At 42.8% G+C, this 22,327-nt stretch overlaps 2 protein-coding genes across 7 annotated transcripts in view; one reads left to right on the top strand and one right to left on the bottom strand.

The window, feature by feature from the left end:
- arhgef1a (Rho guanine nucleotide exchange factor (GEF) 1a) overlaps window positions 1-12,372 on the bottom strand; it is a 35,533-nt gene extending 23,161 nt beyond the window's left edge. For both annotated transcript variants that reach the window (XM_040002636.1, XM_040002637.1), the window contains exons 1-5: window positions 12,126-12,372; window positions 4,161-4,323; window positions 3,478-3,545; window positions 1,288-1,336; window positions 947-1,079 (exon numbers count right to left, since the gene is read on the bottom strand). In XM_040002636.1, coding sequence (XP_039858570.1) covers window positions 947-1,079; window positions 1,288-1,336; window positions 3,478-3,545; window positions 4,161-4,323; window positions 12,126-12,188 — 476 coding nt within the window. In that variant the 5' untranslated portion in view covers window positions 12,189-12,372. The remainder of the gene's footprint in view (window positions 1-946; window positions 1,080-1,287; window positions 1,337-3,477; window positions 3,546-4,160; window positions 4,324-12,125) is intronic.
- Window positions 12,373-13,823: 1,451 nt separating this feature from the next.
- thap7 (THAP domain containing 7) lies at window positions 13,824-22,171 on the top strand. 5 transcript variants are annotated; one of them, XM_040002658.1, is made up of 5 exons: window positions 13,824-13,925; window positions 14,936-15,015; window positions 16,360-16,497; window positions 16,645-16,755; window positions 17,943-22,171. In XM_040002658.1, the coding sequence occupies exons 1-5, from the start codon at window positions 13,875-13,877 to the stop codon at window positions 19,282-19,284; spliced, it is 1,722 nt and encodes a 573-aa protein (XP_039858592.1). In that variant the 5' UTR covers window positions 13,824-13,874; the 3' UTR covers window positions 19,285-22,171. The 5 variants fall into 5 exon arrangements, with proteins under 5 accessions (XP_039858592.1, XP_039858594.1, XP_039858593.1 ...); XM_040002660.1 differs by having other exon boundaries at window positions 13,826-13,912; XM_040002659.1 differs by lacking the exon at window positions 13,824-13,925 and adding an exon at window positions 13,932-14,222.
- Window positions 22,172-22,327: the final 156 nt, after the last annotated feature.

Genomic DNA, 22,327 nt, shown 5'->3' with positions numbered 1-22,327 from the left:
AATTTCCTCGTGTATATATATTAGCGTGGAGCCGTATAAATTGCCAGCACAAACTCAACAAATCAGTGTCAATCCCAGACACAGTGGATGAGCTCTTTGGTTTCGAACAAACATGGAGTGGAGGGTTTGTAATAGATTATCTTTTTTGAAGGTTTTCTGCTCTTTTTGGGTGTATGTGTCACAGAAAAAGAGCAACAAGGCTGCACTGTTCGCACGACTTCACGGGGGCCATGTGTGCCTCCTGTAACCCCCTCCGGTCTCTGTGTCCAGTTTGCATGTCTTAGTCTGGGTCTCGGGCCTTCACAGTTTTTCCTTCCTACTGTCGCTAAGTGCTTGTTGGGGTTTTCTCAGTATTGTGGGGTCTTGCAACATAAAGTGCCTTGAGGCGGCTGCTGTTGTGATTTTGTATCGGAAAAATAAACTGAACTGAGCTGAATTCAAATCAGGTGGAGCAGAGTAAATGTTTTGCAATCTGAGATATTATCACACCGTCCCTGTGAGCATTTACAAAACCTGTATACATCTTTATCATTGCCAGTGACTGTAGCATGAAGATGGATAATCTTCATCATCATCTGTCTGTCAGCCACAGTCTGTTCTGTGCCTCACTCATCAAAAACATTGACATGTTGGGGGAAAGCAAGCATGAATACTCATGGTTGCAGCTCAAAATCATCTTAAATTAGCTTCATGACCTTTCCTGCCCCACCATGTGACAGTGAGTGACCACGGTTAAGGACACATACTGTGTTTTTAAAAGATCATTTCCTGTCCTGCTTTTTATGCATTCTTGGTGTTGGCTGAACATTCGACAAAGCAAATCCAAACTAGTGGATGTGACTGGTTTCTGTCCTTAATCCAGCAAACCAGCGTGCACTGATGACCTCAGGTAACTTTAACCAAACAACAGAGCAACACTAATATTTGCTCTGTGTTTATGACCCACCCTACGATGTTGTTGGTGGAGACACTCTTGGACAGGGATAGGTGAGAGCGGCCACGGCGTGATCTGAGCAGAGATTGTCGGAAGCTTTCAGAGGGGTAAATAGCTGAAGTTGGACGTTCTCGCATTCCTTGAGCTGAGAGGAAAAAATAGTTGTATTATAAAGAGAATTAGCTGAAGAAAGGAAAAAATATTCCAACATGTTAGCAAGCTAAAGAGGATTTTAATGATGACGGAGGAACATACTGATAAAGAGATAGATAGGAGGGAGGAAGGAAAGAAGACAGGACGAGAGTGAGGCAGAATATGCAGTTCATTTCTTAGATTTGTTCCATTGTTCTTACTTTTTGCACGCAGTGGAACATTGTTCTTCATCAGGGCCGTCTTCTGTTGCTGAAAGGACAAAAACTACAATTACAGGAGCACAAAAAATGAAACAAAGAGAGTTTTTAGGTCAGTTTAGCTACCAGAATAAATTCACTATTCATTATATTTAATGTTGATTGAGAACCCAAAAGCAAACTGTTAGGAATAAATAAAAGGAACTAAAACAACCTTTTATTGACAGTGACATTCAAGGTTATTATTGTTAACGAAAACTAGAAGTGAAAAAACATTTTTCACTCTTTTTCACCTCTTTTAACGGAAATAAAAATAACAACAAGACTTTGCAAAAAAAAGGAAAACTAACTAAAACTGTAATGAGCGTTCACAAAACTAACTGAAATTAACTGAATTTATAGCGAAAATGTGTTTAGTTTTCAATAGTGTCGGGTGAAAATGAAGTGTAGTTTCCAGGTTTTTTCTTGCTGTGTCTCATTGTGCCAGCAGGGGGCAGTACGTTAGTCGAGTCGTCTGTGTCGCTGCTCCGTCCCACGCAGAATCACGTCAGCAAAAGTCAGGAGAAATCGCCAGAGTCCAATTTCATATTACTCTGAATATGATTGCGTTTTAGATAAAGCAACTGTCTTGTAGTGGAAAGAGACAAATTATGCGAACATTTCTAAAGGGAACCTTTGAAAAGCTCACACAAGAAGGCTAACCTAGCTTAGCTTGAGAAGGTAAGGGAGCACGCCCAAGCCTCATCCCCAGAAACAGAAGCTAACCCCGGGCAGCGTGAAGCATCCCGAGACAACTCCACAAAAACCATTAATGCAGTGCTTCCAACAGCGAGCCGATGGCTGCTGGTTGGTCCGTTCGCAGGAACATCACAAGCGAGAGGAAGCGTTGGTGAATATGTTTATTGAGACTGGGATATCTACACAACTGTGTGAGTCAATTGCCTTCAAAAAGTTTAGCAATTCACCCGGAGCTGCAAGAGTTAATAGTCTCATTGGGGCCAAGATATATATTTTTTCAAGTTGCCTGCTATCAATAGTTGTTCATCTGCCCTCATTTATTTATTTATTCCCATAGGTGGGGGTGTGAGTTGTCTGTCTCTGCGTGTTAGCCCTGCGACAGACTGGCGACCTGTCCAGGGTGCAGGGTATGGTAGCTGGAAGAGCAACATACCCAAGGATAAGCAGAAGAGCATGACTGATATGATGAAACTGGGATGTTGTTACACTTCATTGTTGCAAACACGACGAAAACTATAACTGAAACTAAGGGTTTAAAAAAAATAAAAACTAAACTAAACTAGCAAACAAAAGGTAAAAACTAATAAAAACTGATACAAAATTGAAAATCTGAAGTCAAAACTAAATAAAAATAAAAACGAATGAAAACTGCAAAACTATTAAAACCCTGGTGACATTGTAATCCAATAGGCTGTTCATGAGGGAACGCTGTAACGCTAGGAAATGACTCTGCGCTTGGAACTACAGGAACCACAGAAACACTAACAGTACAAGAACAGAAAGACTATGACACAAACAGGAAACAGCAGGAGACACAGCTGGGACTACTGGGAACTATTCAGAATAGAAATACGTTTAGATCAGTAAGTCTGGACAGCACAGACACTGAAGTGCAGACTTTCAGTGTTACATCTAAATGTCAGCAGCACTACGTCCACAGTTTGACAAAAACGATTCGTAGTCTTGATGAACTGTTACAGGCTGTGATTCATAATTTCTGATTAACCAAAGACCATCGTTCTAAAAAGTGATCTGATACCTTTAAATACAAAAGAAGTACAAAACTCTTCCATTGCTTGGATTCACTAGTGCAGCGTCTGTTGGTTTGACTATAACATCACTGTTTTACTTGGTAACTGTAGCTCTAAATCTGTGACATGTCTGTGAGATCAGTCAATTAAACAGCATTTAACTAATCTTAGTCACTGCTTGAAGCTCTTTTGCACAAGAGCTCTCAGCCACACTGACCCATTCACACACACAGCCACTCAGTGATGGATACAACAGGACACTCTGGACACTGCCAGTGCTTAGGAAACAAGAAGAAAATGAGATGACCATGCATCTGAACAAGCTCAGCCTCACCCAGACCAGACGGATGAAGACCACGTGTTCAAACTGATACACAGAGACTCTTTGCAGAAACTGTGATTAGTAGTGATGTCTGTGTCTTACCCTCTGTTTCATTTTGGCACAGTTTGGCAAAGTATCTCGACATCGGTTGTGGATAGTGGCACTGCATGCTGGAGTAAATGAAGACACAAGAGGCAAAATAAACAGTGAGGAAGATAAAACATGCAGTTAAATCACTAGCACTACTGTGACTGCTGATGTAGTCACGATGCGGTCGGCCGCCGCCCCCCCTGAGCCTGGGTGTGCTAGGCGTTTCTTCCTGTTTTAAAGGGAGTTTTCCTCCCCGCTGTTTTCAAAGTGCTTGCTCATAAAAGGACATGTGATTGTCGGGTTTTCTCTGTTGCTTCTCTGTTTCCTGTGACTAAAGTGAAGACTGACTGAAAATAAGAGTGGAACCAGGTCTCTTCATCTTTGACCATAAATGGTTTTTTTTTAGTTTAATTTAAGAATTAAATATTAATGTAATGGCCTTAAAATACCCTTCCTGTCTCCCTCCTTTTAAAGTCTAATTCAGTTAATAAAAAGGGACCAAATACTAAAAAACCAAGAGAGAGGTGACGCATAACTCAGTGCACATCCTGTGTTTTTAGACATAGAGAGAACTTTGTTCTGAGGTTTGTGTCTCTGGCTTTATCGTCATACTATCGTCATACTACACATCGTCATACTACACTATATAAAGCATAATGATGAGACAGTGGTGGAATAACTAGAGTGTTACTTACTAGGGCAGCAGAGAGCCTCCTTTGCAGTGATGCTCTTGTTGCATGCTGAGCAGAGTGTGGTTCCTGACACTGTCAGAGATGTAAAAAGGTGACCATTGGGCTTGAGCACCACACTCTCCCTTGCAGCTTTCTCTCGCTCCCTCATGCGCTCTCGCTCTTTATTCTGAAAATGAAACAGAATGTAAAAAACGTGTAGTATGAAATACTTATTCACATACATTTACTGAGAGACAGTAGAGCTTATGCACTGAATCTGCTGCTTAACATCTGTGAAATTAGTTCTGCTTATTTACATCAGAGCATGAGTCTAAAGACAGATTGGGATGAAAGAGGAGCAATTTAAGCAGAATTATTACTAAACTACATGTTCAGTTAACTTGGCCATAAACAAATGCAATGTTGTAATATCTTCCATAAAGCCAGGACATCTGACTATTCATCACTGATTGAAGTAAATAAGAACAGCCCGAGATTTCTCTGCAGCTCTGTAGCCAGGCTGACAAACAGTCAGAGCTCTGTTGAGCCAACCATCCCTTTAACGTTAACTAGTAATGATCACAACCATCACCATGTATGTGATATACTTCCAGTGTTCTGACAAACCATCCTACTTTGGCAAAATGTCCTACCATAACTAGTTTATGCACATTTCTGCTGTCACAGAGTAATTCCAGCACAAATTTAAGTAGGCATGACGGTTTGCCACTTAACTTTGCCCATCAGAGTGTGCTTGTAGCACATAGTTATGAAGCCAGGACGGTTAGCATGAGACCGTACTATCTACAGCGAGAGTTTACACACGTCATTATGATAGCTGTGCATGCCCCGCCCTCTGCTAACGCTGCAGCAGCCTGTGAGGTCCTGCACACTGTAACCAGCAGACTCCAAACACAGCACCAGGCATACAGCTCATCACCTCTCCCTCCCCTGGTTCATCTCCAGCCTGTGTATAATCAGGGGTGCACATAAATGGTCCGCAGGTGCACATTCGCTGTCAAAATAAAAGACGAGCACCAGATAAGAAGTTGCAACCTGCGTTTGCGTACATATAAAAGGCAGTGTTTTTGTCCGCTAGAGTGGGATTTTCACGGCACATTCTGCACCACATCTCTGTGCATTCATCATTTGTTTGAAGCCAGCTCACCTCCTGCAACCACTTTTCCGAGAATACGCACTTCTTTTGTAGTTCGGACTCCTTCTGCTATTCTTTGGAGGAGGAGGAACACCAAAGTAACTGCTTAAAGGAGCTTCTTGACATCTTTAAGAGTTCTAAACAAATGTCTGACCTCCTCCAGAAAATCTTATGCACGCAAACGCGCGTTGCAACTTCTTTGCGTTGCATCTTTTATTTTGACAGCGAATGCGCACCTGCGGACCACTTATGTGCACCCCTGTGTATAAACCTCTAGTACAGAGAACCAGTTGTGAAACGCACAGTTAAAAAATGGTCGGCAGAGACTGAAGAGGCCCTGAGGGACTGTTTCCGTTCTACTGTGTGGGACAACCTCTGCAGCCCTTTGGAGGATGACCTCAACAGCATCACAGACTGCATTACAGATTACATGAACTTCTGTGTGGACAACACCGTACCCATCATAAAGGTACGGTGTTTTTCTAACAATAAGCCATGGATAAATCCTGAAATAAAGCCTCTCCTCAGGGAGAAGAAGAGAGTCTTTAGATCTGGAGACAAACAGGAGCTGAGAGCTGTCCAGAAGAAGCTGAAATGGAAGATAAGGCAGGGGAAGGAAAACTACAGCAGGAAGGTGGAAGAGCAGCTGCAACAGGACAACATCAGAGGGGTTTGGAACAGCCTGAAGACAATCTCAGGACAAAAACCAACCCCCCAGGCTGCAGGAGACTTGGGGTGGGTGAATGACCTAAATAAATATTTGAATAGGTTTGATCAACCACCCACCCCTCCCCCAGCATCGTCCCCCCTGCTGCAATCTCCCTCATCTTCAGGGCCTGCCTGTCCTTCATCTCAGGACTTCTCACCTCTCAGCTCCCAGCCATCACACCCACCCCGGCTTCTGTGGACTCCAACATACCCCCCCCCCCCCCCCGAAATCCTCTCTTTCTATCTCTGCACTTCAAGCGAGGAACGAGCTTCGCATGATCAAGGTGCAGAAGGCTGCAGGTCCAGATGGCGTCAGGTTCAGGCTCCTGAGATGCTGCGCAGATGAACTGTGTGGCATCCTAGGATATCAACCTGAGCCTGTCACTGGGGAAAGTTCCACAGCTGTGGAAGACCTCCTGTGTGGTACCGGTACCAAAGACCTCCCATCCCAAGGACCTCAGCAGCTACAGGCCAGTAGCCCTGACATCACATCTGATGAAGACCCCCGAGAGGTTGGTTCTGAACCATCTGCGCCCCCTGGTGAGGTCTTCATTGGATCTGCTGCAGTTTGCTTACCAGCCTGGCATCGGGGTGGAGGACGCCATCATCTACCTCCTGCACCGAGCCCTGACTCACCTGGAGAAGCCTGGAAGCACTGTGAGGATCATGTTCTTTGATTTCTCCAGTGCTTTCAACACCATCCAGCCACAACTTCTGAGGGACAAGCTGGAGCTATCAGGAGTGGACCACCACATGTCACAGTGGATACTGGACTACCTCACAGGCCGCTCACAGTATGTGAGGACACAGGGCTGTGTCGCTGGTCTGCAGTACGGGGGCCCCACAGGGAACTGTGCTGGCACCGTTCCTCTTCACCCTCTACACTGCAGACTTCTCCATCAACTCCCCACGCTGCCACCTACAGAAGTTCTCTGGCGACTCTGCCATAGTCGCCTCATCACAGGTGAGGACGGCTCAGAGCACAGACAGTGGACTCTGGACTTTGTGGACTGGTGTCAGCAGAACCACCTGCTGATCAACGCCGGGAAAACCAAGGAGTTGGTGGTGGACTTCCGGAGACGCAGACCCACCACACTCACACCGGTGAACATCCAGGGAGTGGACATTGAGATAGTGGACTCTTATAGGTACCTGGGTGTTCACTTGAATAATAAACTGGACTGCAGCCACAACACTGATGCTCTTTACAGGAAGGGTCAGAGCAGACTCTACCTGCTGAGGCGGCTGAGGTCATTTGGAGTCCAGGGAGCGCTTTTAAAGACCTTCTATGACTCTGTGGTGGCATCTGTCATTTTTTACAGTGTGGTATGTTGGAGCAGCAGTTTATCGGCAGCTGAGAGGAAGAGGTTGGATAAACTCATCAGGAAGGCCAGCTCTGTTCTGGGATGCACCTGGACCCAGTGCAGGTGGTGGGAGACAGAAGGACTCTGGCCAAAATAACATCTCTGACGGACAGAGTCTCCCACCCCATGCATGTAAATGTTGCTGCAGAGCTGCTTCAGTGACAGACTGATGCATCCTCGATGCATGAAGGAGCGTTTCCGCAGGTCCTTCCTCCCTGCAGCTGTCAGACTGTACAATCAGAACTGCTCCCAACAAACATAGATGTTTACATCTGCGCTGTAACTTGACACTATTTTATCAACAGATTCGCACTACAACCTGGGTTTGCCTCTTATCTGTATTTCATTTTATTTAATTTCAATAACTGTACAGTACTCTGCTTTTGGTAACTATTGTCCTTGTTGTAATTATGTAAAAATTGTGTATGTCTCTGTTCTGTGTCTTGTGTACTGTTTGTTTGTATATGTGTCTCTCTTGCTGCTGTCACACCCCATTTCCCACTTGTGGGAAAATTAAAGGATTATTCTTCTATTCTATGTAACTCTTAAATATTATCTACAGCTACTCTTAGTACCATTGATGTTAAGTTAGACTCTTTTTCTCCAATCGATCTTTCTGAGTTAACTTCAATAATTACTTCCTCCAAACCATCAACGTGTCTTTTAGACCCCATTCCTACAAAACTGCTCAAAGAAGTCCTGCCATTAATTAATGCTTCGATCTTAAATATGATCAACCTATCTCTAATAATCAGCTATGTACCACAGGCCTTCAAGCTGGCTGTAGTTAAACCTTTACTCAAAAAGCATCTCTAGACCCAGCAGTCTTAGCTAATTATAGGCCAATCTCCAACCTTCCTTTCATATCAAACATCCTTGAAAGAGTAGTTGTATTTGTATTTACAATTTGTTCATGTCAGTGAAGAGTCCTCCTCCTTTATAGTCCTGAGAGGCACTAGAAAGAGAGAATATTTCTCCCATATTGGCTTTGCTTCATTGGCTCCCTGTTAAATCCAAAATCAAATTCAAAATCATTCTTATCACGTACAAGGTCTTGCTTAAACATGCCCCGTCTTATCTTAATGACCTTATAGTACTATGTTACCCCATTAGAGCACTTCACTCTGCACTCAAAAAAAGAAAATTGGGTGGTTGTTACATTTACAAAAGTATAACTTGTAATTTGAAGAAAATAATTTCATGTTTCTATGGTAAACATGATTAAATCATGTAGGATGTGTATGAAATTCAACTTATTTTGTTCTTGTTGAGATGACATGATACAATCTAGTAAGAGTGGTTAGTTGCTGGACTCATGAAATTCACAAGATCACGGGTTATAAGAGGCAGACAACTGCCCACACCATGTGTATGCTATCGCTATTTATTGTGGTTTAACCTGTCAAAGACAAAAACATAAAGAAAATTCTGCATCAAGCCTTGTAATAAGTAAGTAAAGTTTATTTATATAGCACCTTTCACAGACGTGTCACAAAGTGCGTTAAAAGCTAGTTGTTTTAAAAGCATTAAAAGCTTTTTGAAATAAAAATGTCTTTAGCTGCTTTTTGAAGGTCTCCACTGAGTCCAAAGCCCGTAGAAATAAAGGAAGTGCATTCCAGTCTGGATGCAACAGCCTGGAAAGATCGGTCCCCTCGAGTTTTACAGCGAGTGTGGGGGACCACTAAAAGGTTTTGGTTTGATGACCTCAGGTTACGAGAAGAGGTATGTGTACGAATTACATCAGCAATGGGGGGGGGGTCCCTGTAATGGTGTAAAAGTTTTAAAATGGGACCTAAATCTGATTGGTAGCCACTGCAGCGACTTTAACACAGGGGTCATACAAGCTCCTTTGTTCAAGCCGGTCAGCAGCCTCGCTGCATAGTTGAACAACCTGTAGATGAGCTAGCCCTTTCATGTTTAGACAAGTAAACAGGCTGTTACAGTAGTCCAGTCTTGTAGAGACAGAAGCATGTATCATCATCTCGAGTTCACTTGTTGACACGATGGATCTAAGTTTTGAAATGTTCCTCAAGTGAAAAAAGCAGGTTCTTACTATCTGATTTAAATGTCCCTCCAAAGAAAAAGCTTCATCAAAACCAACACCCAGGTTTCTAAGCTTGTGCTTCTGTGAGGAACCTAAATCACCCAGATGCTGTTTAATATCAGGTATTGCACTGCCTGGTGCAGTAATCAAAGTTTCTGCTTTGGCCGGGTTTAGCTGGAAGCAGTTATTGTTCAAACATTGTTTAATGTTGGTTAAACAATCTGGTTAGTTTGCAGTTGGTTCTCACTGGGTAATCTGGTTTCCTCCCACAATTAAAAGTCATGTAGTTATTCTAGTTAGGTTAATTGGTGATTCTAAACCTGCTGTTTGTCTCTATGTGATAGACTGGTGACCTGTCCAGGGTGGACCCTGCCTCTTACCCTATCACTTCTGGGTTATGCCCCAGACCCCCTGCAACCCGGATAAAGCTAGTAGGATGGCTACAGTGGAAGTTGTTGTAAAGTGGAGACAAAACCATTTATGTTAGCCAGACTCTAGACTTTGTTGAACATTATGTAATATGAAGACAACATGTAGTATTCAAGTGACCAAGTAGTATTGAGGTAAAAGTTATTGAATACTGTTGGAATAAAGTGACAAAACTGTGAAGGATTAAAATATTCCAAGAGCTCAACTTACTTCATTTAAACATGTTTCAATCACGTTTCATCAACACAAAATGCACAGGTTTATTGAATGTGAATAAGTTGTGTTGATTTAACTATGTTGTTTAAGTTTATGCCAAAGCAAAGCAAATGTGTGCAACCAATGTCCACTATTGATTTAACACGTTCTTTATTTCAGTGTGAGACTGCGCTTACTTGGGGTTTCTAAGGTAAAAGTAGAGTTGGAGGCAGAGCCTTCAGTTTTCAGGCCCCTCTTCTGTGGAACCAGCTTCCAGTTTGGATTCAGGAGACAGACACTATCTCTACTTTTAAGATTAGGCTTCAAACTTTCCTTTTTGCTAAAGCATATAGTTAGGGCTGGACCAGGTGACCCTGGATCCTGTCACCAAAGCACACGGGGGGGTCATATAACTATTGGGGTTTTCTCTGTATTCTTTGCATTACTGTAGAGTCTTTACTAGGGGTGGGGGGAAAAATCGATACTGTGTAGTATCGTGATATTTTGTTTGCTAATAATGTATCGATACACGGACAGCACAAATCGATATTTTGTTACAAAAAAGGTTTTTGTGCTCTGACTTCAGAGCACGTTGATCCTTTTTCTGAGCAAGAATCCTGACATTCCTTCACTGTCCAAATGTGTTTAACTTTTATTTTGGCAGCAATAAACATGACAGTTTACTTATTTTAATTTAAGACATGTTTTATTTTAATTAAGTTTAAAACTTTTTTATTTAATGTAAAATTATATTTTGTTTTAATTTACTTTCAAATTCTTCAGTTGCTGAATGGGCTGCATAGTTTTCATAAATTGCATAGTTCAGAATAGCTATAATTGTACCAGATGGTTGCATTCAGTTAAGTTGGACTAGACTGTAATACAAACTGTTCAGTTTGTCAACAATAAAACTGAAATGAGAGAAAGACTGAGTGTGAGACTTTGATATTAGATAAAATGAATATTGATAAAGTTTACCTTTATGTACAGAATCTGAATATCGCAAAATATTTTAAAAAATTGCAATAATGTCATATCGTGCGTTAAGTATCGTGATAATATCGTATCGTGGGATATATGGTGATTCCCACCTCTAGTCTTTACCTTACAATATAATGCACTTTGAGGCAGTTGTTGTGATTTGACACTGAATAAATAAAATTGAACTGAATTGCTTTAATTCAGCTGCACTGGAAAGCTTTCAATCATTAGAGGCCATTTTAAGGTCATGCTAATGTTAATGTTGGCAATAAAAACCAAGGCAGGGGGATTTTAAGCACAGTTTTAAAGATAAAATAGTTTTTATGAAAGTCTGATCGATTGAAAGTTTGACCTTCTTGACCCTGATGACGATTTCAGAGGTCCAGTAAAATCATATTAGACTTCCCTATAGCACTTTTTGGGAATGCTGAAAATACACAGCACACTTAAAGAATCATAGTTTCGAAGAAACATCACAGAAAGACTGAGCAGTGTGAAACAACCTGTAATTGGAACAATTCCTTCAGCCACCACCCCAGTCTGCCTCATCGCAAGTCGTGTCCCCAAGCATGGAGGTTGGAGACAAGACATTGTGCCCAACAAAGAAAATGTCTTTGTTGCGCCAAGAAAGCTCAACAGAAACTGGTAACAGCACACAGTCACAGCCATTTCTATGGCAACAGTTGCTATAGTCGAATATAGTCCTAGGAGCTCGCACACAGTGTACAAGCAAACATACTCACAACCACCTACATGCTGCATGTAGACTTAGCTGCAGCCCATGCAGCTACATAAGGCCCAGTGATCTGCCAGGCCTGTGCTCATGTCTTTCAAGAGCTGGCTCTCTGTCACAACACGGAAATGACCAAATTTATGGTTCAGAGTGCAAAAGCGGGTGAAGGAGTGAGGAAGTGTGAGTGGGGGTGGAGACAAAACCATGAACTGCTACGGTCTATGACCTACAATACTGTATTAATGAACACACATTCTAACAATCACAAGATTTTGTAAATGTGCTTTCTTGCCTGTCGTCAAAATATGTCCAACACTTGCCACCGATGCTGTAGTCTTTATTATTAATGCAGAACTCGGTCGAGAACATGCCAACTTACCCGCAGGTTGATCTCCCGCATCCTCTCCTGACGCAGTTTTGACAGATTGGTAACTCTGGACATAACGCACTTTCTCAAGACCGACTGAAAAAGCAGTGAGCAAGTCGAAATAAAATATTCAGTTTGAAAGTTTGTATAGTTTTCTGTAAATCATTCAATTCTCCATCAAAGAGAAAAAAGAATAGTCTGTCCTCACTAGCCAACTGCAGTGTGTTTCTGCTTTTAGTGAAGTGACTGTTCCTGTGAGAAATCTGACTTCTGAATCATCACCGCCCCCTCACACTCACACACATACGCATCCACACACACACGTACACAGTGTTCGTCCGTCTGTGAAATTTTAGTATAGACTACATTTGCTGTTTGCTGAGCAGCAAAATGAAACCATTTTAAAAACTTGGAATTTTACAATAGCTACCAAGACGATGAAAATATGTAAAACTATTAACTATTAAATTTATAAATGTGTTTGGCCTGTAAATAAAAACATTATGGGAGTCAAACAAGCAGGTTCACACATGAACCTGCTTGTTTGAACAACAACCAGTGACTGTGTGATCCACTCACCTGTGGCCCTTACAGATGATCACACAGTCTCTGATATTGAGGGTAACAAAGTTTGGATTACTGGTGTTGTACACGCATCATGACATGTTTGGGAGTTTTTTGTTTGTTTTTTAACAAAAAAGGATTTTTTTGTTCGCACAATTAAATGCCCAGACAAGGATGTAGGTGTTTCCTGTAGGACAGTTATAAAACGCACTGCATTTACATCTCCAACATATTCACATCGCTACCCACGCCTGAGTCAGGTGCAGCGTGTCCATATGGTGCTCGGCAGTGTATGCATTTACACAAGGTGCATTTTAGTCCATCGGGTATGCAGTGATGGTACCGTGTGCTGGCTGGTAGGTTTCACACTTCAAACATGGACATATATGTATGTGAGCACATCCCATATTAACATATGGCGCAACATGTAATAATGGAAAAAAATAAATAACAACAGTTATTTATCAAAGTATTGACTGCACTGTTAGTATGCTTTTCCCTATTCCTTCAGTGGACTTATTTTACTATGTTACTATGACCACTGACCATAGTAGCACAGTGCAGGTCTGCTGAACCTTTGGCACTCAGACAACTTGTTTTTTGTTTGTTTGTTTGAAACTGACGTTATTTTTGTTAGGAAATAATCTGTGACGCGATGACTCTGTGGACAGCGAGGCAGCTGGCAGGCTGTCAACCATCCACCTTCACTGAAATACGTATCACAGCTGACGTTACAGTAGCACTTATAGTAGTAATAATTATTCTGTTCTATTCTTTTCTAGTTCATATTGCGCCAAATCATGATAACAGTCGCCTCATGGCTCTTTATATTGTAAAGAATGACAAGATATTTCATTATTTGCAACACAATATAAATATATTGTTTAAATTTAAAATGAACACTAAGAGTAATAGGAAAGCACCCAGTGTAAAAATTAAGGAAATTATAATTCAGAGTGACTATATGAAGAATTTATGTATCAGAGTTTATGTCTCCCTCATCTCTGATAAGTATGAGAGAGAGAGGTGGCTTTATATGAGGACAGCAGTTCAGATTTTACTCTGGGGGGAGAGCCACAGAAAGGACGCGTTCCTGCTTACACTCCAGTCCAGTAGGTGGCAGTAATGCGACCACTATCAGGTATACAGCGGTAAAAGTGGCAGAGCAGGGCAGGAGGAAGAAGAAGGAAGCGGAAGATGAAGAAAGAAGAAAATAATTCAGCCATCATTCTGAGGTCAACAGCCGGGGTTGATATTTGTTTATTATTAATGTTATTATTTAAATAATATACACTTCCGTGAACTGAAATGCGTTACAACCGAAAGCAAGACCTTCCGTAATGGCGGCTTCGCGTTTTAGGCCCTTCGCCTGCTCATTACAGAAACAGCAGAAAACCCTGTTAAATGTCCAGTGTAACGTACTGTGTGATGCGCCTCCAGGCGGCTCGGTCATGTGTACCTGAACCTGCACCGTCAGGTGATCGAGGACCAGCTAGTCCCGTTTACTCGATTGTTTGAAGCTGCATGGGGATTTGGGTTAATCAGGTATGATTCAGACATCCGAGATGGTCACAGATCAGGGCAAACTTATCGATACTGCACACCGCGATCAGCAACTCCGTGATTGGACGAGTGAGGAGGGGGCGGTGCATGAAGTTTGGAACAACTGTGGGGTGGATGGAAACAAAAACATTTCTATCCTTTTCGATATCGATCGTATTCTTAATGCTAATGTTGGCAACACACCAACACAGGCATGACCCCCCCGCCTGTGTTAGGTGTAGCGTGTCCATATGATGCCCCCCCCCCTTTTAAAGATTTGACTCAAATTTAGAGAAACGTTAAAATGAAAAACTGCAAGCTTTCGATTCAGGAGAACGAGTATTAATCTGTTTGTTAGCCTGAAGCAGCTTTTCAATGGAAAACAGGACTTTTGTCAGACGAATGCTTAATGTTGTTGGACACTAAGGAGCTGGGGAGGAAAAAAATAAAAACACAAAAATTCAAACATCCGTCTTTAATTTCTTTTTTCTTTTTTTTACTTGCTGTCAGTTGATACGATACAGAGTAAATGTTTTCTACCATTTTAAAGCTGGTAGGCAGAGAAAGGAATTGACACTGACGGTCAATAAGACTAAAAAAGCAAAATAAAATCTCCATCTCGAAGCAGTAAAATGTGTTTTCTGCTAAACAACACCCCCTTCCATGATAAACTATCTTCCATTCTCTACTTTTTCTACTCTTTGTTTTACTTTCAGATGCCAAGACATTGTTCAGCAGGGGGTTGCAAATCCAGGGACAACCATGAGACTCGAAATGTTGGCGTCACCTTTCACAAGTGAGCACTTTACACATTATGTTTGGGTCAGGGTGTAGTAACCAGTTATTGTTTTCATTCACATTCTCTCTTTCACACATTTAGACACATGAATGAAACAGAGGAACTCAAAAGCTCACAAATCATCTGCACATCTATATTTCTCCTGTTCTCATATTCACTCAGTAATACACAAGGCTGACGTTCAGGTCAAAATACAGTTAATATTAAGCTCTGTAAAACTGGAACCAGAAGACATGAGCTTAGCTGTAGTACTTTGTGGGTTTTATAACACGATTAGAATAATTTATTTGAGCAATATGTGGAAAGTTAGAGCAGTTAATCATAATAATACCCAACCTCCTTATAACTAGAAAAATCAACGGTTGATTTAATTTTTCACATTTGGAAAGAGGTTGCAAGTAGTTGAGCCACATGTACAACACCCTCAAACGCTGAATCGCGAGGCGAGTACGCGGGTTGCCTGGTGGGAGGGAACCTGTCTGAATGTGTCTAATCTATGAGGTTCTGACTGAAATATAAATCTAAGTAGTTAATGTGAACCTGTGTGTATACAGACAAAACAAACACAACAGGCAGCAACAAAGTTAATTCCCACGTTATCACAAACAGATTGCATGTACAGCAGGTACAATAAGTGTGGAAAACATAACCAAATTTATTTGTAAAGGTGCTATTGACGTGAAATTCACACCAGATGTTGGTAACAACCCATCCAATCCACACATGCAAAGAAATCAAACCATAGATGTCCATAAATTAGGTCATGTGTAATAATGAGAAATGACTCAGGAAAAAGCAACGCATGAAGAAGAAAGAGAGGTGCGTGCGAAAGGCATGGACAGTCCCCAAGGGGCAGTTACCGTACAACAGAGCAGCATGACTTTGAAGAGAAGGACAGGGCATCAACAGGCAGTAAGAGTGAGATAATAAATACACAGAATAAACATTATATACACACTTTTAAAATAACACAGTATTTCAGTACTTATTGTACCTGCTGTGACTGCCACTTTGACCCCATTCAGACCTTCAGCAGACAGGCTCCATCACGTTGCTGTTGAGTTTTGATGCACCAGTATCTCTCTGCGAGTGGTCACACACCTGGTCGCCATCGTCAAAGCAACGCTTTCAACAGGAAGTTCATGGCACGTGGTCGCAGTGAATTTGGCTGTGTCATGGTCTCCAGGTCCCCAGTGCGACTCCAGTGTTATTCACATTCAAATGGAGATGTACTGATGATGTTGTGACGTTATGTTCTTTGAAATATTATAATATATCTTTATTGAACTTGACCTGAAATGGAAGCTTAATGTAACACAGACTGATGTTGTGGCTGACTAGGTTACCCAAAGGAGCGGCTCGGAGAAACCTTTGGATCAGTAACTCTCACCGCGCAGACTCCTGGGATCCTCAGACGGACTTTGTCTATTTTTGTTCAAAGCACTTCCCACCCGAGAGTTTTGAGCTGAGTGGAACCAGGTGTGTATCGACCAGCTGGACTTTCACAGATTACAGATACCACTTCAGCTAAAACCAGAATTTTCTGTTATTAACTGCTGGTGTAGTTTTCAGTTATGGCAGTGTTGCGATAGCAGCCTAAGTGTTGTTTTTGACCCTTTCACACAGTGGAATCAGACGACTAAAGGAAGATGCAGTTCCTACTTTATTTGATTTCCCTCCAGCAGCCAAACAAAAAAGAGCAGGAAGGCAGCAGAAAGAAGACAACATCCCTGTCAGGTAATCAAACCTCACACAGGCTGATAGTTTGTCATCATCTGTGAGCAGATTCTGAGCTCCTGAATTGATTCATTATTTTATAGTTATTTAAACATAGTCTTTGCTTCAGTTCCCACTCTGTGAGGATGCTCTGTGAAAGAACAGACCAACTCTAACGTTCGCTTTTATTCTTCTGATTCTGTTACGGGAGCATCAGGTATGCCTGCAATGATTTTTGGTGTAATTTAGCATAATAATTAGTACATAATAAGTTACAATGAACTAAGAAATTGTTACTTTAGTTACCAAGTATCAGGAAAACATGAGAATTCCAGCAGCTCTCTGATTCTTGGTTCGAGCACCGAGTACGTGCTGGGGTCAGCTCTACATGCAAAAGATCTGAGACCAGCTGGCTGATCTAGGACCAGCTCTTTGAGGTGATGAGATGAGGGATTTACTTTAATTAAGGTTGAAGTAATCATCTAAGATGACTATAAGTGGTCCCTGAATAGGGTAAATATATCCATACTGAAAAACCATAATGAGCAGGTGTTGATGAATGAGTGCCTAAAGTTTTGAACCCAAGTGGAAGGAGGCCACACCCAGCTAGGGCAGCTGGGTGTGGCCTACAGTTAGCATTACATCTGTCAGCATAGCAGTCAGGGTAAAAACAGGGAAGAAATCAACCATGTTAGCATCCTGTGACAGCTGTGATGCTGCATAAAGGTTTGCCACGATGATTAAAATGAACAGAGAAAAATCAATCATAAAAATAGAAATGATATAGTGAATAGAAAATAGGAAAAAATAAATGTTTAAGAAAAGATAGATGTGAAATATGGAATGAATCTGAAGCACTCAGTGGTGACAGATGTGAGATGTTAAATGTAACAGCCTGCAGTGCTGTGAAGGTTTTGAGCCGTCACTCATTTCTTCATGTGTTTCTAGAAAAACAGGAAAGGCTGCAAACATTTAAAGATGTGCAAACACACATTCACATTAGTGTTTAAAGATAACTTTTGTTTCATTCTCTGTCAAGATGGTTCCACACTGTATCGGTTATGTTGAGGTCCACAGTGTTCAGTTTATGCTTTTACTGCATTTGCAGTTTGATTAGAAATAAAACATAATACAGTCATCCATAATCTGCTAGATGGCTGTAGTGTTAGTGGCTATTTGATTGTCCAGGAAAAACTAATTTGTCACAGTTTTTTCTGCAGGAAGAGTTCCCACTCAGGAGCACAGGATGGCACACATCAGGAGATCAACCAGCGTCACACTGCAGAAGAACCCACAGTTGAAAAGTCAGTGGGCTCCACTGAGGAGACTACTCAAGACATGCCTGGATTTCCTCAAGAAACATCAGGGTTGGAGCAGCTGTCGCAGCAAGAACTCGGTCCTCCACCTCCAGAGTCTCGACCCGTTTCCCCGTCACGTTACATGAGACGTCTGCCCCCCCCTCCAGGCTTCTACTTGCCAAAGGAGCACAGCTACGCTCAGCTCTGTCCCCTGTTGTGGAAGAGACGTTATGACCAAGTTGTAGACTGCTTGGAAAAAGCCCTACGACAACTGCATGCAGCCAGGCGGAGGGAAAGCCGTCTGCGGAGCACCGTGCTGAGGCTCCGTGATAAGCGACTAAAGCACATTCTGCTTCTGTCACAGAATGGTTGCAAAAACAGGGGAAGCTGCATAGAGGGGGGAGAAGAAAGACAGCACAAAGGAGATCCTGACCTAGAGGAGAATGAGGCTAAATCCAAAGATATGAAGTTGATTGAGGACAAATGTGCTGATCAAATGGAGACAGGATGTAATTTTCTACCACAGTCCAGTAGCTGGTCTGAGACAGACAAGGGAAACTGTTTGTACTGTGGAAAAGGGCAGGGGCAGAGTGGTGGGCATTTGGAGCACGAGGACTCACCGAACACCCAGAGAAATGTTGCAACAAGCTCCTGTGACACAGCTGAAAATGTGGATCACGTTCAGATAGATAGGCAGCAAGAAACAACCTGGAAAGACGTAGAAACCAGTGATACCAGTGTAACAAGTTCCCAAGTTTTGTTGCAAAATCCAGGTGTTCAGCATATAGTCTCAGCTGGAGTGTGCTTTCTTAAAACTGACGAGCAGAGTTTGCATTATCTAGGCTCTCAGCAGAAGCTGCTGCTCTCTGACAAACGCCACGGAGAGTCTGACGTGACGAGTCAGGATCACCACCGCGACCTGCAGCACCAGCTGCTATGGTTACAGGACAGCGCAGACGGGCGGGTGATCTTGTTGACTGTCCCGACTGACGACGAGCCGCAACGTTTTGTCACGATGGAGAACGTGGCCGGCGAAGAAAAAACCGCTCTTTTGTCAGAACTGGATCTAAAAGGTGTGGAATACTTAACAGAGAGCAGCGGAGGCATGTCCAGAGTTGAGTCGTCACCGGATCAACACAGCGAGCAGAATTCAAATGGTGCGTTAGTGGAAATACGGGACGATGTCAGGATGAAACTTAAAGAGCACCTGGAGGGTTTCCACCTTCAACTGAGCACCGAGTTTAGAAGCTGACAAGGATTATATATATCTGTATAATTTTAATGTGACTGCACATTTCAATCTGGCAGCAGGTTGAATGTGTTGTATGTACACAGCCCATAGATTTGGGCTCAGTCATTGGTCCTCACACCTTTATTTAGCTGTACCCATGACAGTGATTGAGAGAGCCACATGATGACACTCTATCTGTCGCACACACGAGTGCTGTGCCTCACAGCAGAGAAGCACACCTCTCGTTTATTATTGTTTTTATGATAATGAAACAGTTCAAACTTATAGAATAACCCCAGAATCAACCTTCAGTTTTTAGTCAACATAGTATTACAGATACGATTGGTTAAAACACTAGTATACCCTTACTGCCGTGTTGTAGCAGCGTAAACAGCCTCTCCTATTCTCTCTCTATTACGCCTTAAAAATGCTCACCCATCTGTGCTATCAGCCAAACCATTGAAAACACAGCTTAAATCCAAGTTCCTGGCATTATGCTCACCCTGCTCTCGTCTCTACTTCCTCTTCTAAGCTCTACGCTTTTGCTTTGCTTAGCTGAGGTCCAAATGTTTGCAGATATTTTGCACAAATGACAGGAAACAAGGTCAGGAAGTGCAAGTAATACATTTCCCAGCTCCCACTCACCATTAAAACTTTTCAGAGATGGTAACTACTTTAATCGGTGTAACTGTACATTTAGAGCTAAAAGTTCATAGTTCATACTGCTGGCGTTTCTTTAAAAGACTTAAACATACAGCGGAGCTCTTTTAAGAATACAAGCATCCAGTGTATGGTAGAGAAGGGAATCTCCTTCCTTCAGGGCTGCCCCGCCTGACATTACACCTGTATTAAATGCTGGCTCTCTTCCACTGTGCGTTTGGTCTCATGTCCCTCTAATCTCTTCTCTCTCCCTTTGTGCCCGATCGGTCACACCACAGCCTGGTTCTGCCCCAGGTTTCTTCCTCTTACAAGGGAGTTTTTCCTTCTGTGTTATCGGTGCATGTGTGAGTTCAGGGTGGTTATGGCTTTAGGGAAGAAACTGTTTTTGAGTCTGTGGGTTTTCTGAGCTGTCCTTGATAATGTTTGCTGCTCTGCTGAGGCAGCAGGAGGAATAAATGTCCATCAGGGAGGGGAGAGGGCAGCCGATGATCTTTTGTGCTGTCTTAACCATACTCTGAAGCCTCGCTCTATCTGCTTTGGTGCAGCTGCTGTACCATACTGTGATGCAGTAGGTCAGCAGGCTCTCAATGGACGAGCGGTAGAAGGTCAGCAGCAGGTTGGAGTTCAGCTTCTACTTCCTCAGGACCCTCAGGAAGTGCAGCCGCTGTTGGGCCTTCTTGACGACCCCTGAGATGTTGTCTGTCCAGGAGATGTCAGCAGAGATGAGGACACCAAGGAACCGGAAGCTGTGGACCCTCTCCACACGCTCCCTGTTGATGTAAAGGGGGGCCAAGTCAGTGCCTCCTGAAGTCGACAATGAGCTCTTTGGTTTTCTTAGTGTTCAGTGCCAGGTTGTTTTCTGAACACCATGCTGCCAGCTTCAGGGCTTCCTCTCTGTACTCTGCCTCGTCTCCCTTCGAGATGAGTCCGACTACCGTGGTGTCATCGGCAAACTTGATGATGAGAGTGTTGTTGTGGGTTGAGCTGCAGTCGTGGGTGTAGAGAGAATACAAGAGGGGGCTCAGCACACAGCCCTGTGGGGAGCCGGTGCTCAGTGTGCGAGTGGAGGAGAGATGGGGGCCGAGTCTTACAGTCTGGGGCCGGTTTGTGAGGAAATCCTTTATCCAGGCACATGTGAGAGGAGGGAGGCCAAGAGTGACCAGTTTGGTGATGAGGATGTCCGGGATGATTGTATTAAAGGCTGAGCTGTAGTCCACAAAGAGCATTCGGACGCAGCTCTGCTGCTGCTCTAGGTGACTCAGCACAGCGTGGAGGGCTGTGGAATAATAATAATATAACTAATAACATGAACTTTGGAAAAAGCTTTGCACAAAGTACTCCAGTACTGCACAGGGTGAGAGATATACATGTTTCAGTGCAAGGGAGCCTGCCAGCTGCCAACATCAGGTAACATAGCCCCCGGGGTCCTGAAAGTAGGAGGAGACCACTCAAAGTATCCTTTCTCTACATTATTCTGGATGCTAATTATTCCCAACATTGAGGTAACGTACAAAATACAAGAGCTGCTCATGTTTACATCATAGAGATCATGTAAACTTTTTAAACAGTGTGCAGTTTACCTGTGAATTGAATTTTAGATCTACAAATATTTACTCATTTTTATCACTCCATTGCCTAAAACAGGGACCATTTCTGAAAGGTTTTGATAGTGGAGGGGCATGCTGGGAAATGTATTCCTACACACTGTGGTAAGGGCACCAAACTGAATATGGCCCAAGGTTTTACACCTGCACACAGTCACGATGTGGGGGAAAGTTAATGAACACATGGATGGTTGTCTCTGGCTTTCAGAGATGTAGCCGGTTCTCCAGTAATATGCTAATATACTCAAAGACTAACTCAGAAACAAGTCTTTTGCCCGGGTAACTAATAAAAACCCATCTGAAGCTTAGCACAGTTGTCAAGGCCCCGAGAGCTAAAGCTTGGTGCCCGTTTTTGCTGGTAAATTTCACTGAATGTTTGTATTTCAAAGAATTAAAGTTTAAAGTGCTCTGAAGAGCGGAGGCCGTGTGGCTGTTACTGTAGAACCTGTGGGAGGAGCTACAATCCTGAGAATGATTGACGGCATCCTGCTGAAACTGCGTTGCAGCTTCTGGGATTGGGTGTGGCATTAACCCTTAACCGTACGAACACCGGCGCATACATGAGAAGGAGGGGGAGCGGGTCTTTATTAGTGAGGGGCAAATGCAGCCTGCTCTTATCTTTCCCAGCTTGGATACAGTTCTTTAAAAAATGTTTTTTAAATTCCAATATCCCCCACCCCCTCTGCGCCACCACACAAACCGGATAACAGGAATGTGCTCATACCTGCTGTCTCTGTCCTTACTCTTTTAGTTTTGTTTCTTTTTAATCAGAGAACATCCTTTTAGGGACTTTTGCTATC

Source organism: Simochromis diagramma, unplaced genomic scaffold (genome assembly GCF_900408965.1).
Source record: "Simochromis diagramma unplaced genomic scaffold, fSimDia1.1 OVJJ01000449.1, whole genome shotgun sequence".
Taxonomy (NCBI): Eukaryota; Metazoa; Chordata; class Actinopteri; order Cichliformes; family Cichlidae; genus Simochromis; species Simochromis diagramma.
Note: the sequence above shows the minus strand (reverse complement) of the source record. Positions and strands in the feature narration are given on the sequence as shown.

Excerpts from the sequence above, each read along its gene's own strand:
- thap7 (XM_040002656.1), top strand. The coding sequence starts at position 14,852 with ATGTGTTTTCTGCTAAACAACACCCCCTTCCATGATAAACTATCTTCC. Across the intron at positions 15,016-16,359 it reads GTTGGCGTCACCTTTCACAA|GTTACCCAAAGGAGCGGCTC; the intron begins GTGAGCACTTTA and ends GTGGCTGACTAG. Across the intron at positions 16,498-16,644 it reads TTTGAGCTGAGTGGAACCAG|TGGAATCAGACGACTAAAGG; the intron begins GTGTGTATCGAC and ends CCTTTCACACAG.